The sequence below is a fragment of the Falco rusticolus genome, chromosome 2, assembly GCF_015220075.1.
Source record: "Falco rusticolus isolate bFalRus1 chromosome 2, bFalRus1.pri, whole genome shotgun sequence".
NCBI classification, from domain to species: Eukaryota; Metazoa; Chordata; class Aves; order Falconiformes; family Falconidae; genus Falco; species Falco rusticolus.
This window is the reverse complement of record NC_051188.1, coordinates 82,574,259-82,592,113: the sequence shown is the minus strand read 5'-3', so window position 1 is coordinate 82,592,113 and position 17,855 is coordinate 82,574,259. Positions and strand designations below refer to the sequence as shown.

The 17,855-nt window shown below is 41.3% G+C and overlaps 1 protein-coding gene across 2 annotated transcripts in view; it reads right to left on the bottom strand.

The window, feature by feature from the left end:
- The window catches only part of MED14 (mediator complex subunit 14), a 36,107-nt gene extending 23,337 nt beyond the window's left edge, over positions 1-12,770 (bottom strand). For both annotated transcript variants that reach the window (XM_037376895.1, XM_037376896.1), the window contains exons 1-9: positions 12,343-12,770; positions 10,426-10,452; positions 5,735-5,840; positions 4,902-5,075; positions 3,989-4,118; positions 2,168-2,296; positions 1,707-1,814; positions 708-840; positions 7-157 (exon numbers count right to left, since the gene is read on the bottom strand). In XM_037376895.1, the coding sequence (XP_037232792.1) occupies positions 7-157; positions 708-840; positions 1,707-1,814; positions 2,168-2,296; positions 3,989-4,118; positions 4,902-5,075; positions 5,735-5,840; positions 10,426-10,452; positions 12,343-12,524 (1,140 nt within the window). In that variant the 5' untranslated portion in view covers positions 12,525-12,770. The remainder of the gene's footprint in view (positions 1-6; positions 158-707; positions 841-1,706; positions 1,815-2,167; positions 2,297-3,988; positions 4,119-4,901; positions 5,076-5,734; positions 5,841-10,425; positions 10,453-12,342) is intronic.
- Between the last annotated feature and the right edge of the window lie 5,085 nt (positions 12,771-17,855).

Genomic DNA, 17,855 nt, shown 5'->3' with positions numbered 1-17,855 from the left:
CTTTACCTTCATGGCTCTTTCCATTAGTTTGGAGTCACAGGCTGGCAGTGGAGGCTCATGAGAGATTTGTAAGGGTTTTGAGACATCAGTTTCATCAATCTTAATAGTGACCTTATGAACAGATGCAGTCCCTGTTTTCCTGCCAAGCACCTGTTGACTTAAAATAAACAGAATAATTAAACCACGTAACTACAATAGCAGAAAATACACCTTTCAGTAGCTAATCCTTGATTCTGAGAGATCTGGTTAAAAATAAGATTGTGTCAGCTGAACTGAAAAAAGTATTTGGTTTAGTTTACATTTTAAATGCATAACTGTTGGTAAACTGAAACTACATGAAGTTTTAGATGCCTGTAAATTCAATACAGAACTGCATCTGGATTGCTTTTTTATATTTTACCTAGTGCAATAAATAGTCAAGAAATAAATATAGTAAAAGGCTGACAAAGAACTAATCAATTTATTTAGATATCTGCATAAATACAAGCTGATTTATAACTATATCCATTGTTCTCCTGTACATTGATGTACAACCCTCACTTCTTTGCAAGTTAAGCAACATGTTTAGGTACTTAATTACAAGAATTTAGGAGTCTCACAACAAAAAGGAAGTACAATTCTGAAAATTATGGCTCAAGCTTAGTAAATGAAAACTCTCCTATTACTGCATTTATTGTTTGCTAACAGCCCTTTTAAAATTAACTTACTTCCAAACAGAGAGTGAGAGACATTTCCCTGCATGATATCGCTCCACTTGCACAAGGTCTCCCCAGCGCTCTCGAATCAGCATTAAAGTTTGTGAATGCAAGACTTCCAACTGAAGCGCTAAGCAGAAGGAGTCTAACGAATGGAGTTCAGAAAATGTAAGACCACCAAAAAGTCTCTACACTACATAAATCTCTTTCTGTACGCTACATAAATCCACTTGTCACAGAAGTTGGAAAAGATGCTGTCTGAAAACATACTATGTACCAACCCAAAGCTAAAGACATAAACAGCTTCAAATATTTCTCAAAGGTTTTTTTGCGCCCCCCCTCCCCTTTTTTTTTTTTTAAACTCTTCTCTAGGTGTTAGACAAGAATGTCTCAACAGCTTTGTTTCATAGATTTTTAGCTCCAATCATCTTTTAGGGAAAAGATTACTAACAAAGAAATTCAATTCACCCTATAGTTACCACTAGCCTCATCTCCCATGGTCACCTTAAAATAACATGATTCTGTTTGTTTCTGTAGAAACTGTTTCACTAAAACCCATTTCACATTGTCAAGCCATTTGCCCCTTGCATGCAGCAAATCACTGCAGTACTTCCTGCCCATGCTGTATCTCATCTTACTATCCACACAGGTGCAATACAGGTAACACACCACCATCAGTTTACTACAGTTCTTGGTAGCAAGAATTGTCAGCTCCCATACCTTCCAAGTCAGCACTATATTCTATCTCTCAAATCAGCACATGCTGTCAGCCACTGCTGCACTGACTTAGCACACAACCTGCTGTCTTGAATACCTCACCTTTACCTTTGCTGTTTGTGTAAAACCAAATCTTACAGGCTGGCACCTGAGAATAACTGGCCATCATTTTTACTACAGATCCAGACATCTTCCCCCAGCTTAACAGGGAACACATTTTTCCTGGAAGCTGCGGGTCAAGAGCAGCAAGGGTACATTAAACAGCTTATTCAGAAGCAACTTTCAGAAGGATACGCAGACAGCTGTACATGTCCTGAAGTGGCTTTTCATCAGCAAACAGCCGTGACTGGACCAACTGATGGATGAAGTTGATCTGTATGCTGTGAACCAAGGCTCGGCCATCTTTCATGAATTAAAAAGAATTCACATTAGACATAAGGAAACTAGGTACTTAATATAACAAATTAATATATTTGAGAAAAAAAAAAAGATACAACTGTACTGAGCAATTCCCATACCAGAATTTCTAACAAAATCCTTGGTTTACTCTGGAAATTTCAGTCAGTCTACTACACTGTCACAGTCTATCATTGTTAAGATATTAAAGGCACACAGAGCAAGGTGAAAACAAGGTAAGTATACACAGCTTCATTATCTTAATTTATGATATGCAAAAGACCCAGTATAAACAAGACTTATCAGAGATTAACATCATGTTAAAAAGGAAGTGTAAAGGTTTGATTTTTTCTTTTTACCACCAGTTTCCTTGTCTTCAACCAAAATTTCCAGTTTCAGAAGGCGCCAGGGGATGTCAGGGTCATCACCCATCACTGTCAAGGTGGCCTCAAACTCACCCTCAACTCGGAACTTCACACGGCCATTGGCTAAGAACGAAAAGAATGTTTTATTTCACTCAGTCTCCTAAGATGCTTCAGTGTGGCAGCTCCTGGCACTCACAATGCTTCCCTACAGTTTCTACTCTGTTGCATATGCTTCTGTGCAGCTCTGAAGACTTCACAGTTGCTTCTGCAACAGAACCGGTGTCAATAAGCAGCATGGACAGATGTACCAAACTGTCCTGAACAGCAGTACTTCAGTTACGGTAACTTGTTAACACTTCTGCTACTATAATACAGACTAACACTGACCTGACTACCAGCATGACAAGTTACACAAAATATCTGGCTTCATTTTTCCAGTTCTTTGCTATACCAACCATGAATACTTCAATCAATATTCAAAAGAGGTTCGGAACATGATCTCAGCACAGGCTGAAATCTAGCCCTGAAAACACAACTCACTGCAAACCATTTATTTAACATTAAAATATTGTAATTCCATTTTCATGCCAGGAAGATAATCTTTTGCATAACTTATATACATGCACACTATTTATCAAATTGACATATATATCTTCACACCTTTGTGAGCTCTGCTATCAGATTCAAGAACTGGGAACAAAGACTGTCAAAACTATGTAAGTAAGGTCATAAAGAGAATGAGTGGCAGAGCAACCAGTTTAGTACAAGTTCTTATTATAACCTGTAGGTCAACCTCCTTCTCAATCACTTAACAAAACATGCCATATATTTTTACAGTTATAGACACACAGAAATATTCCTACGGAAATTTTAACCTTTTAACTCAAGAAGTGTTGTTTTCAAACGCATCTCAGACATGCTCTTAAAACAAACCAAACCCCAAACCAGAAACTAGTAGTCATTGAAATGTTAACTGAAAAATCTGAAGAGCTCAGACATATACCCATTTATATTTACATCAGACAAACACGGCTCTAATAGTGATACTGCAAGTGTTCACTTAAGATCCAGTGAAACTACTACTAAGATTTTTCAGAAACATCTTTGTTCTAGGTCTGTGGGGTATGGTTTACACATGCCTAACCTTGTCTTAGTTAAAAGCTTGGACTAGGTCATTCCAGCCCTATTCTCTGCGATTCTGCAATAACCTAGCGTGGTTTATAGCCATCTTTCCTGTAAAAAAGGTCATTTTAATGTCTATCACTACTTGGGTTAAATGAAAACAGAGATCTGAAAACAGATTAAGAGATCTGGCACTGCAGTGAGCCACAGAACAAAAGGTATACATAAATATGAACAAATTCTATGCATGAAGATTAATATCACAACAGATTCAAAAAGCAACATTACAATGAATTGTTCAAGCTAAAGTTCAAAGAGTTTCTACAGAAGACCTAACAGTTTAATTAAACTGCATTTTAAAATTCACTTAAGGTAAAGCAGTTACATTGTTAGGCCTAAGACTAACACATCTGCTGAAGGAACAAGACAATGCCTACAACCTTTTGCCGTTACCTGCACAGGTTTTCTTCTTAAAATTAAATAGTATTTCAGCAATACTACCAATGCTCCCATGTTTCAAAATGGGAAAACACGTATTTTGATGTCAGACAGAGACAGGATCCCAGTCTTAACAGATGAAGCATGTCTAATGGTCTCACTTGAGCTATTTTTTAGCTTTGCTTTATCACTAAAGCAACAATTTAAAATCAGCCTCCAATAATATATTCTTCAAAAAGTAATTCCAATTCTTACCAACTGTAAGATTTGCCAGCTGTGGAGGGAGATCTGTAGTCACTAGTCGATGTCGAAGAATCTGGTTTAGCTGATGAAGTGTGGTTTGCTTCTCACTCTTTGTTATTGGGTCAGGAGGGATTATTTTATCCTGTTAAAAACAATCACAAATAAGTCTACGTAACTCAAGCACATATAATACATAGACAGTAGCAATGGTGAAAACTAACCAGACTGGAAGTCTGAAAATATAAATAATACAGGTCATTACACATAGGTGAAGTTTTATATCCTACACTCAGATTTGTTTTCTAGTTGATTACATTTTACCTGAAAATGATCACTGAGTCAAATTACTCAATTTGAATCAATTACATAAATTCAGGGCCTTACATCAGGCTAAACTTGTTCTTAAATACTAAGATTTGACAACCAATCTTTATCTGTAGCTACAGATCCAAGTCACAGGTACTACTGTTTATATAGCTTCATAAAATCCTCTTATTCTGCATTTTAACAGTAAGAAAAGGCAGCAGCATTAAAGAGAGCTAGTAAGTGTTTCAGTACATTTCCAAAAAGCAGGCAAAAGCTCTAAGAACAACAGATGTTAGCAACTCCTGTTCACACTTCATTCTTCTAGGATGGTGGCTTAGCATGTGCAAATACTTAAAGAAACAAGGAAGAAGCGCTGCTAACCCTACTCATTCTAAAGCAGAACTAGTTTAAATGGAGGTAATGTTTTACTGGGAAAGCATAATTTGTTCAAATAGGAAGTGCTCTGCAAGAGAAACTTGCAGAGACTTGGTACTAGGCCTGTATTAAACTACAGTTCCATTTGCACATAGACAATTAGTATCATCAACATGCATTTGATACTGTACAGGGGATTTTTGCCGCCCCCCCGCCCCCAGCAACATACGGTAGCATTATTTACCCTAATGCAGGTAGGCAGACGTGGGTATGATCCAGTTGTCAGAACATCAATAGCATAAGGGATTGCAAAACTAGGGAGACGAGCATGGACCAAAGCATCTCTGGCTAGCGATGCTAGACGATCAGCAGTGTCCACAAACAGAATGGCTTGCTGATCTAAAAAACTTGATATCATCTGCAGAGGACAAGAAGGGGGTGGGTGGGGGAGAAAGGTATGTGTCCAAAAAAATGCACAAATCAATGCCCTTTTATATCCAGTTCATCTCCTGCATATACTGCAATGATTTTATCTGTTGCTTCCAATTCAAGTAATCACATTTATAAAACAAAGGCCATGTCTTACATTTGTATGCAAGGACACTTTAAATCCACATGCCATTTCTGATGCTGCGGAGCCTCACAGCTCTTCGTCTGATGATTGCCACTGGAATGCAACCATACTTGTTTGTAATCGACTAGAGGCTCGTTTTTTGCAACATTCTAGACTTTTACTCTTATTTAACCAAGAGCAGGATGAACGTGATAGCAACAACTAACAACACACCAAGATCACCATCTTCCCTGTCCTATCACCTAAACCCAAAGCACTCCTGAAACTACGTGCAGACAAGCCTTCCATTTTTTTGCCACTGAAGAGTTTTTGGGAACATGAACTGTTAAAAGACAAGATTATACAGTTGCTAAATGGAAAAAAATTGTTTAAAATTCAATATTCATTTGCCTATGAAATAGGCTTTTTTTAAAAAAAACTTTTATAATAAGGAGAAGTCAGGGTGTACCAAAATCCCATCTCACTTAGAGATTATCTCATACCCAACTCTGTTGCTAACTTACCGCACATTTTTCCACCTTTCCAGCATTATTAGCCCATTTAACTAAGGCTAACAAACGAACGAACAGTTGACGAGTGCGACTTGCAAACTGCACTATTTCTATTTTTCTGGGGGGGGAAAAAAAAAAAAAAAGAAACGTACATTAAACCAGTAATCAGATATATAATAAAGCTTAAACCAGCAATCAGATATATAATAAAGCTGCAATTTAACTTTGTGCCAATAAAAAACAGTAACGATAACTTTAACTGTGTTAATGGAGGCATCACTAATACAGGGCTTGTTTGATTAGAACATGGGGGGAAAGAAAGTTCACTGTTCTGAATATCTAAATGCTAACAACATACACGGATTCTAACCAAGCGAGACTGTCTGGGGAAACAAAAAAAGCATACTCACATGAATTAATCACTGATTTTGAGAGAAACAATTCCGTAGTAAACACAACCGGGTTATTTTTGCACCTTTTAAAGGATTCCCCCAGGGCTTATGATTAAGTTTAAAGTATACAAGACAATATACCTAAGGGTTACAAGACCTGGCAGTAACACTACACTGACATTCACTAAAACAAATAAATCTGATACTAAACAAAATTTCACTCTAATAATTTTAAGACGTCTTTACACAGTGTGTTACAATATGCTACCATTATGTCAGGAAACAGGGTGGTGGTGGAGACCATAACCCCTCCCCCCCCCCCCCCGCCCTTTTACTTTCCTCTCCATTCTTGCCTTGCAAAGGAATTGTGATAAGGAGAAATTACCGACAGTCAATATTCTTCCCACCATGCTTTGTATGAGATCATCAAAATGAGGCAGAGTCTGCTTACATGTCTTTTTTGTAAAACAGAATGTAACAGGAGCACATCAAGATTTCATCCTGTTGTTACAGAGCTACATCGTAGATGCATTAAACAAGACACACAGATCTACAATGTAATCTGTAATACCATACACTAATATCATTTCATGTGCTGTTTATAGAGATTTTCCTCCCTTTCTACACGTCCAATACACTAATTTCATCAGTTTTCTAGTTACTTTGAAAGAAACCAACCCAAACAAACAAAAGAACACACCTAAGATGTTTTCCTCATACAGTGTTCTAAAGTAACAAATGCATTTGGACAAAACCAGTATTACGCAGTGCACACAATATTAGCCTCTACCAAACAAAAGTTGCAACTCCTGATCCTAATCTGTAAAACGCTACTTATAGTATAGACAGAGCCTGTTTGTATTGAAAGTGTTGGTGTAACAAGTTTAACTCTTTTTGTGCAGCAAGTATAATCTGCCTGTAGCAGATGAACATTTAGGCCAGAAGCACAACTACTACCATCTGCATCACATACTACAAACCTCATCCAAGGACTTGGGCATTAAGCCAGTAACTTCTCTGCTTTCTACAGCGTATGTTTTAGAATGGCGATACTAAGATTTCAAGTGGTGGACAAGCCATTATATGTACATACAGCTCTAATAGTAACCACACTATGAAAACAAGATGTTGACAATTTTTAAAGATTAAAAACCCATAAATTTATGGGATTTGAAAGATGTCTACAGTGAGACTTTAGAAAGCCAGTACTCTCTCAGACACACTCCATATAGAAGGTGCTAAAATCTAGTAATATCAAGCAAACCTCTGTGGTGAAAACAGCATGAAGCATGAAAAATTCAAACATGTTCTGTGATCGGAAATCAAGGGTACACACTCCCCAGGACCTCAGCTGGCTGGAAGAACTGGTTGACAGTGATCTCATGAAGTTCAGCAAAACCCACGCACAGTCCTGCATCTGGAACCAAATAATCTCATGTAACAGCATAGGCTGGGTGCTAAGCAGTAGCTGGGCCACAGCTGGGCAGCAGCTCTGCAGAAGTGGACTTGGGGGTCCTGGTGGACAGGCGAACAGGCACCAGCAACATGCCCTTGCAACAATGACAGGCCGTATTAGCACCAGGCAGCCTAGGCAAAGAAAGGTGATTATTCACCTTGCATCAGCATTTGTGAGACTACAGCTGAAGCACTACATGCAGTTTTATACTCCCTAGCCAAGAAAGATACTGCTGTACAAAGTAGGTTAGGGGCTTGAACACATGACATACAAGAGGTGATGAGAAAGCAGAATTTGCTTCTGCTTGAGAAGGCTACAGTGAGATCCTACTGCCATCTTCGAATATCTGAAGGTGTGTTACAGAGAAGACGGAACCAGACTCTTCTCGAAGGTGCAAAAGGCTGGGGGACAACAGCCACATACTAAACCAGTGAAAAATTAGTCAGACATTAGGAAGACAAAGAAAGACACAGAGAGTAGTCTTTCAGTACAGACTGAAGTAGGTTGCCCAGAAAAGTTTCAGGATTTCCATCCTTGAAGATACTTAAAATTCAACTGGATATGACCCTGAGCAACAGGAACCAACTTTGAAACTGTCTTTTACTTCAAGCAGAGGGTAGGACTTGGTATCTCCAAAGTACTATTCCAATCAAAATTATTATCCATGTCTATGAAAGGAGTGAAATAACAGTTATTTTGTCATTAGAAAAGAACAGAATGCATTCTTACACAGAAATTAGGTATGTAATTGCACTGTTGTTGAAGTCACAAATAACATGTTCTTACAACATTTCTGAATGTTAGGTTTTTTTAATCTTGTGTAGATGAGTCTTTGCTGCAAATTTGATAAGTGACAGTCTTGTTCACTAACTAATGTAAAACCAGTAGGCAAACTGCCTACTTATAGGAAAACAGTATGTTCATATAGTTCTTGGAAGTATTTTAACAATACTTCTCTTTTAAATACTTCTCAGCAGGAACTGTTCATACAGGAATGCAGGTGTAAGGTTTTACCTTCCATTTCTGCACAACAGAAGATAGGGCCTTGCAAAGTCATAATAATCCAAGTTCCAGTTAAATCTTACACAGCCATTACTGTGTTCAGATAAAAGTTTCCCCCGTATTACACTTCACTGGAGGATAAAAAGGAGAATATAAAGAATACTGAGCAAAAAAAGCTCTCTGTTATCAAGAAGCAAGCCCCTGGATTTACCTCAGAACTCAGCACTATTAATATTACACGACAGATCCAACCACTTCTTTCTTGTTCCAAGTTATTTGTTCCTATCACTGATAACTAATAAGTGACCCTTTACAAACAAAAGCCAAATTATACTATGATGTGTAATTTCCTATCATTTTTTCTTATCACAGCATCTTTTAGCTAGGTACTGTAATAATGAATGTAGATTTTATGTGATCCTTATTAGAGCATAATACCATCACATCTTCACCAAAGTTTGCATACCATGTCACCAGGCAGGCTTCAAGAAACAGAACTTGATGTCAAATTACTGCTGCCATTACAGCTCTCAAAGTTAGGAAAAACAGAATAATCTGGATAATTAAACTACATTCCTTATAGATTTCCTCCAAGAGCTGGAAAGCCACATTACCAAGAAGAGTCGTATATCAAAGCTAACAAGGATGTGACAATTTAAATTCAAGACAACTTCAACTGCAGGACATTCTTTGTAACCATTGAAGGCTGTGTTATTTTCTTTTATCTGTAATCCATTAGGACTTAAGTTGTTGCTCCAGACCTGTGTGCCCCACAAAGCAGATTCCAGCTTTACCAAGAAATACTAAACATACAGATGCGAGAAGCCCCTCGCCTTAGCCCCCTCCTGCCCCAGTACAAGGGAGCTCTGGGACGAAGTTGAATGTAATTTCCTCAGCAAATAGAGTAATATTTTAAAAAAACCCAAACAACAAGCACAAAAACAAACAAAAAAACCCCCAATAAAACCCACACTGTTTGTCTTCATAAAATGTTACGCATAAGGAAAAGGATAAGAGAAATTATCCCAGGTTATGATTCCCTGAAAATGGGACTGATTCCACAATATGTTATGAGAGTTTTGGAAGATTTCAGGTAACTGAATTAATGATCAACCCGGTACTGAGAATCCTTTATTAACTTTCTTAGGAATATCATAGCTGTTATATGTCTGCAAAGAAAATTAGTCCAATTAGCATGTAAACACAAATAAAGGAAACAATTTTCTGAACAACCTCCATAAAATTTATTCAAACAAACAAAAAAGTAAGTTAAGTTCTTTCATCTTGGGAAATGGGAAAGAAAAAAGGGCCTGTTCTGTTCTCTTCTATTTGTTCTCTAATAATCCTCACACTTCAAAAACCACACAGGACAGAAGCAGAAAACAGTGCTCATGATAACAAAGATCAGGTAATATGGAAAAAAGCAGAAAAAAGGTTTTTAACTTGTTTTCATTTCTGAACTGCTTCTTCTGAACAAAGTTTCTTTATCACACTAACAAGAATCTATTTAGGTTTTCCAGTTCCCTTTCCCATCAGCTTTACTGCTTAATGAAGAGAAAAATGCCCTTGACAGATTTTACCTACTGTAACAGCAACAGTACGTTACTGAACAGTGCAATAAAAAAAAAAGCCTCAATAACAAAACCAAAACCCAACAAAAACTTATACTGCCACTGATGCTGAGAAAAATCTTGAACTATGTAGTGACAGCAAGACAGACAAGGCTTATTTTCTTGTATAATATCTAAAATTAAGAGAATAATATTGAACTGTTTAAATAAAATATTTATCTTAACATCCTAAACAAATTCTGTATTTTAACATGCATTACAGATTGTCTTATTGTAACTCACCTTTCCATATCAGTCTTCCTTGGTAATCTATGTAAAAAAGCAGAGAGAAAAAAAATAATTGTTAGCAACCTTCAACTAAGTACAAGAGGAACTTCTACAGCATTTCAAAATGTCTATGACTGTAAATGTTTCCTAAATACAATAAAGTTACGTGTTTGATAAAGGAAGTAGCTTGACAGCTTTAGAAAGCAGCCTAGTTAAGTGGTAGATGGAAATAAAATCAGGAGTATAGTAGCACCGCGGGGCACTTGTCACTAACGTGTCCTGGGTAAGCTGTAACTGGTCAAATGAATTTAAAAGCTTGATGAAGGGTGCTGAAATCCCAAGGTTTCTGCTAATGCAGTGAGCCATGTAGTATCACTGCCTGTGCTTTGTAATTGATGACGCTCACTAAGCACCCATAACCAGATTTAATTAATCCATAGTAGCAATCCTAGAACCATCTGCAGCAGGTGTTAAAACTGACTGTTTCCTGACTTGCCTGATTAAAAAGGGAAAAGAAACTTCTTTCAATTTAAAAGTGGAGAAATGCCATACTCCAGAATTCTATTAACAACCTGTGTGAGACACTACTGCAGAGTACTATTTCTGTAATGTTTTACAGGTATCACAGGCATCCCATTTAAAGAGTCTGGGTTTTTTGTTTTGTTTTTAATTTTTATTTTTTTATTCTAGGCCCTGGCTAGTAAAAGAATGAGAAATCATTCTGTTGGAGGGAAGGAGAAGAATACTTCCAACTGGTTTTCTACTAGTCAAATCCATACTTTATGGGGAAATACACTGGAAAACTCTGCTTTTGGAGGGATATCACACAGCTTCTAAAAACTACCTGGAGAATCAAAGTGCCCAAAGCATTCCCTGTGTGCTGTTCACACATTCTATTTTGCACCTTAATTATATATATAATTATAAAAATAGAAAAAAAATTAAAATAGATACAATTACATTAAGTCTAAAGGACCTTAAAACAAGAATAAAAGACAAGACAGACACATGCTCCTACAAGAATGCATGCAGTATCAACTACTGTCCATATATACCATAAATGTACAGAAACACTTCTTGACTAACATTTAGTTTGCTTTGGAAGAACTTCCAAAAATTCCAGAACTCCTCGCCCTTTCCAGAGTTTGAACACTCTTAACCCCAAGTCAAGCAAAACTCTATCTGCATACTTACCAGATATAGCATTTCACAAGATCTATACCTATTTTTTTCTATTTGTTCTATACGTCACTTCTTAAAACACACAAATTCTCCACAAGAACCTCTAATGTAAAACAAAGTAAAAGGGAAACAGGTTTATCCAGAGTCCAAATGCTTTCAGGAAAGGTTTTCTTGGCCCAAAACATTCCTTTGTTTTGCCACTTCAAATGCAACATCATCAGCAAGCAGATCATCAAGTAAATGTGAATAACCTATTTTATTTCCCCAAAATAATCAAATGGTATTTTTGAAAGTACACAGGCAACTCAAAGAGTTGCAGCACATGAAAATATCTACACTTCACACGTTTTGGTTTCATGTCTTTTGATATCAGTACAAACACCACAGTTGGGTTTTTTCATGGTAACTTGGGGGCGAACTTCAGCATTTCACCAGACAATCTGCATCCAGCTGCTCCGCACTCCTCACAATCATAGTCTCTCTTTATAGGAGATCCCAGAGCTCAGCAGCATTCCCCAGGCCCCTGCCTACAGCCCGATGCAGAGACCAGCCTGCACGAACGGGGCCACCTCCCCAGGGTGGCAGAAGGAGCAGCCACCTCCCCCCACACCAGCCCCGGCCGCGGTCCGGGACGGATCTCTGGCGAGGCCTCCTCATCCTCCCAGGATGCTGGGAAGGCGGCACTGCCAGCCCCGGCAGCCGGGCAGGGAGAGGCCCGGGAGCGGGCCAGGGGGGATCTGGGGCACTCACAGGTCGGCCAGCACGGTGAGCTCGGCGTAGGTCCGGTGCAGGAGGAAGTCGATGAGGGTGCTGAGCCGGTAGCCGGGGCTGGCGGCGGCTGTCACGGCCCCGGGGGCCGGCGGGGCCGGGGCTGACGTGGGGCCCCCGCCGGCCGGCACCAGCTGGTTGCTCTCCAGCTGCACCGGCGCCATGGCGGCGGCGGAGGCGGCAGCGCCTCAACCCCGGGCAGCAACCGCTCGGCAGCCCGGGGCGGCCGGCGCTCCCGGCGGCACCGGCACCCGGCCCGACTCGCCCCACACGGAGGGAACGGGGGGGGCTGGCGGCGGGAGTGGGAGCGGGCCCCGGGGCTGGAGCGGGCGGCGGCGGCACTGAGGGGGCTCCGCAGCGCTCAGAGCCCGCTTAGCGCAGGGGCCGCCGCCATGTTGGGGACACGGAACCGGAAGCGAGCAGCTGCGGCGGACCGGAAAGAGAACCTTTCCGGGAAAGCCTGGCGCGGGTGGGGGCGGGGCGGCGCTGGGGCGGCGCTGGGCGGGCGGGGCCGGCAGGTGGCGGCGGGGGCGGCCCGGCGCGGCGCTCCTGGGGCCGCGGGCGCGGCGGGGCGGGGGCCGTGCCCGGGGGGCTGGCTCTGCGCGTCGTGCGGCGGCCCGGTGGCGGGGAGGCTGCAGGGGCCCCGCCCGGCTACCTCGTCGCGGGGCACGGCAGGGGGGAGGCGCGGCCGGGGCGGGGAGATGGCGCCGTGCTCGGGAGCGATCTCTCGGGGCAAGGGCCGGAGCCGGCTGCCTTCCCCGAGGGGCTTCCCGGCAGCGCCCCGTTGAAACATCTGTAAAAGATAACGGGGCGGGGGCGGGGATGGCTTCCCCAGCGTACCTGGCCGCGTCAATGAAATACGGGGTGGAGGAGAGCCAGGTGACAGGCTTGGCCCCTCTGCCTGTGGGCGGCTCGTCAGGCCGTCAGGGAAACCACGGCCGGCCTGTGTCAGGCGCTGGGCTGGCTCATCCCCCCTAACGGCTTGGGAAATGCGAAGCATTTGCGAAGGGTGCAGGGCGATGCCGGGTAATCGGCTAGAGGTAGCTGGCTGTGCCTCTGCCGTGGAAGTCACAGTTAAAGCTGGGGAAAGGGGCAGAGTGCTCGTGGGATCTGGTGATAAACGCCAAACTATAGGAACTTTTGCGTATTTCTGTCTTCCAGATTAACTGACACTCCTGAAGGGAGAGGGAAGGTCTGTAAACAATTCAAGATGGATTTTTTGTGGACAGGTTACCGAGGTGGACTGCGGAAGGAAAGGAACAGTATAAATCCTGGGTGTTCTGTATCGGGATTCACTCAGGTGTTAAATCATACATTCTTGCCTTATGATTACAAAGAAATCCCTGAAATAGACACATTGTTGACAGTAAATATGCAAACTCCTCAAAGTTCAAAAAAAAGAAGAAAAAATCCTACTTCCTCTGTATTAAATGCAGACTTTTAAAACCCTCTTCTCTGACTCATCTCTTTCCAAGAGGAAAGTAAAAAATAAAAGGAGACATTTTTCAATCTGATAAGTGTGTAATCAGCAGTTTAATAATAATAATAATAACAACAACAATTATTATTATTATTAAGGCATCTATGCCAGCAGCAAGAATAGTCAGTTCTGTTCCTATGGAGAGCATGTTTGTTGCTCCAGGTTATGCGCCCGCCAGTTGCCAACTGACAAGGAGCGCCTTTGCTGGCAGGCACCCTCTCCCATAGCCTCTGTGGAGCATAAAACTGTATTGAGCAAGATAAACTGTTAACTCCCTGCTGGCACATCAGTTCCTGTGTTGCTGTACAGGCTGCTAGGCGATGCCTCAGCTTTAAGGAGAGAAGAAACCACCTGTAGTGGAGTGCAGTGCCTGATCCATGGGGCTAGGAAGGGGAACAATTCCTGCAGCTGTGAGCTGTGCCAGTCTGCAGTTTTGTGGGCTGCTTCAGAGACAGAGAGATGAACCTGTGAGTCTTTGAGCCTCCCTGCTCAAAGGGGGTGGATGCTGATGGTTGGTTGGGAATTTTTTACTCCTAAAATCACTAAAATGTGTTTAGACACAAGTTTTTCTTCTTCTTTGCTTTTTTTTTCAGGTTAATGGAGGAATTTTTTTTTCAATATAGGTGAAAGAAATACCTATTTTGTGCTGTTTATAAAAATTCTAAAAGACAGAATGACAAGTACTGTCTGGATCGTATTGTGATACAAACAAGTTATTTGCTTAATGTATTGGAAGTTTTTGCCTCCCCATTGCAAAGAAGGGTTTTTCCAAATTTTTGAAAATCTTTTTTCTCTCTACATGCATGAATAAATGAAGTGTAGCCATTTTATGGCCAACTAGTTGCACCGTTGAAGAAAATACTGATTTACGTGCACAGGAATATGATTATGCTATCTATGAGAGCTGTAACTGAGAAATGCAGGCTGTATATTGGTTTTTTTCCTTCTTCCAATCTCTTCAAGTTTAGTCCCTAATAAAATTCCCATTGATTTCAGTGGCACAGGCTCAGACTTTGTTGATGAAAAGGCAGGTGGGAAATTGTTGTGATGCAATTTCACTTTTCCCCTATTAGAGCTGTTTTTGTTTGGAGAAGCTCTGGTCTTTGTGAATTTTTCAGCCTTGGCTGGGGAGGGGGGGATATCCTCAGCTTGGCTGCCTTTCTCTGCTTCTTTCAAAGATAAAAGGTTAATCAGAGCTGTGGCAGGGATCAGGCTGAGCTCTCCTCTCACATGGCTGCATAGTAAAGAAGCTCTTGATGCTGTTTTCAAAGAAAGGAGGAGCAGCCACAGAGAAATTTCAGAAGCTCAAGGCTTATGCTTGTGTGCGTACAGCAATCATGCTTTTGGGAGACTAGGTGTTCTAACAGTAAGCTGGAGATGAGTATCAGGAGTTCAAAAAGGTGATTGGCCTACATAATACTTGTGTAAGAAGAGAGAACGTTTGCTGCTTCTTGTTGCCTTTCTGAAGCTGGCAGTGCTTACTACTCTTTGATGGAAGTACTTCTAAGAATGATGAGCCTTGTGTCTAAATTCAGAAACCCAGCTTTTAGGAATTGGAAATAGTTTCAGAAGTCTGTTGGCATGGAAAAGGCAAAACTACAGGAGGGAGAAAGCTGAGACAGTGGGGTTGATGGAAAGAGTAACAGGACTTCCAGGGCAGAGAAGGCTCCCTGCACAGTGCTTTCACGCGGACCTGATGAATTGCACAGCTGTTAGGTAGACTATGGATAACCTCTGTATAATGTACCATTTTCCCTGAAGGTGACCAACAAAGTTGGATTTTTTAAGCTGTATAAAAGGACGATGAAGCTTCAGTTCTGATTGAGGGTGTTGGTTCCTTCAGTCTTCTAGACAATCAATTTCTTAACATTTAAGTGCATGAATGAAAAACACTGTATCTGATTGTGGATTGCAGATCAGGCCTGCGGTTGTTATATAGTCAAATTTGTTGCACGTAGATAACAAAATGTCTTAAGTTAATACTTCAGGCAAATAGCACTCTCTGGGTGCAATTCTCCAAATAACAAAATAGACTCCAGGTAAAATACAGTGGTGCACTTGAGAAGAATAGTCAAGCAGAAGCAATGAATAATGCTGAAACTTAATCCAAATTGTACTCTTTCATACAGTGGTGTGTGTCACTAAATTGTATGCTCTGGAAGATTAGTTTTGAGTTACAGAATTTTGCAGTTTGTGAGAGTGAGAGGATAATTCAGCATAAAATATAATCTGATTTTATTTGATAGCTGTGGTTTATTTGTCTGTTTATTGTTGATCAACTATAGTTGATTTGTTTCCATACTGCCCAGTTACTGGGATTAATGATATCAAACCTTCTGAATCTGCTGTTGAGCACTTTTAAAAAGCAGTGACATTTTAACAACCTTGAGATTACTGTAGCGCTTTCCTGTTGGCTCTTTGCTAAGAGGTAGGCAGTGCCCATTTGCAGTGCAGGGAAGGATGGTTGTGTTCATATAGTTTTTCCAGGCTGCTTAAATACAGATTTCTACTGTATTTTCATTTGTGTTCATTCTCTTAATTCAGCAGGTTTCAGTGTTTTGCTGTTTAAAGCCGATGACAAATTTTCTAGTAGTGATGGGAAGAGCACAGGCCTGGTGAGTCTCATGCACGCAGCTGGCTGTTGCCTCAGGCCCTCTTGCATACAGGCAATACCTCACACACACAGGCAGTGTGGCGTTAGGACCCCTGTCCAGCTGAGTGGCCTGATGTGCAGGGCATGGCTGGCCCATACATTTAGCTTGATTGCCAGGCTCTACCTGGCTCATCTCATCATGGAGCATGGGCAGGGTCTTAGAGCTGCAGGGGAACTGGGGAAGCACCTGGCAGGAGGACCTGCTAGGTGTAGGGGGAAACTGGGCTGACACCCTCACCGGAGGCTGCCCAGCATTTTGACCTGTCTCCAGACATCAGCCTGGCCAGCTCCTGCTATGTGCATCATGCCCTCCACTGCGTGATAGATGTCTGTCAGGTTGCACGAGTCTGCTACGTTAGGACTGTACTTCTGTTCTAATGCGCGGCTCAGTCTGGCTTAAAGGAGGTTTGTGCTCAAGAAAGGCTTGGGCATTCCCAGCCCAGGAGTACTGCCAAATCTTTCCAGTGTAGATGGCGCTGAGGAATCAGAATATTGGCTTCTCCTTCCAACATTGTTATTAATATACTTTGTGACTCCAGGCAAGCCATTTCTTCTCCACGCCTCAGCTTTCCCACTTGTGAAATAGCTACAGTAGTGATTGCACTCCTCTGAACATGAATATTTATCCAAGCATGCAGCCAAATATTTTAAACTGGGTCCTCTTTGTTACCATAATGGGAAGCCTAGAAGCCTAACTTCAGATAGGGATTTGTTGGTTGATCAAAACCTGTTGATATTTAGCCATGAAGCTACCAGTGTTATAGAGCTAATGGGAAGGACAGCAGATGACTTTCTGTTTCCAGAGAAGTTAAAATTTACTGTTCTTTGGAACCATGGGACAAATTCAGTGGGAGGGAGGTAGACCGTATCGCAGTCTATGAGACAGCCTCCTAGCTACCCCGTGTTTGTGCTTTAGAGCTTGGTCATTCCATTTCTGTCAGGTTTTTTATCATAGAACTGTTTAATCACCTAAGCACCTCCTGGGCTTGACATTTAAGCATTCTTTTAATAATAACAAATAATAGGACACAAATATAATGCAAAGTTTTCTTGTTAATTACTTGATTTATAAAGTGTTGCAACATTTAACAATGTTATATCCAAATGCCTATATAAATTATGAGTAATGAGAGTTTGATGTCTTTCATCCTTTTCAGAAGACATCAGAGGATCAGATAGGGTATGGGAGAGTTTCCACACATAATAGCAGTTATTGCAATGCTTCATATTATCATAGAATCACAGAATGGTTTGGATTGGAAGGGACCTTCCAAACCATCTAGTTCCACCCCCCCTGCCATGGGCAGAGACACCTTCCACCAGACCAGGTTGCTGACAGCCCCATCCAGCCTGGCCTTGAGC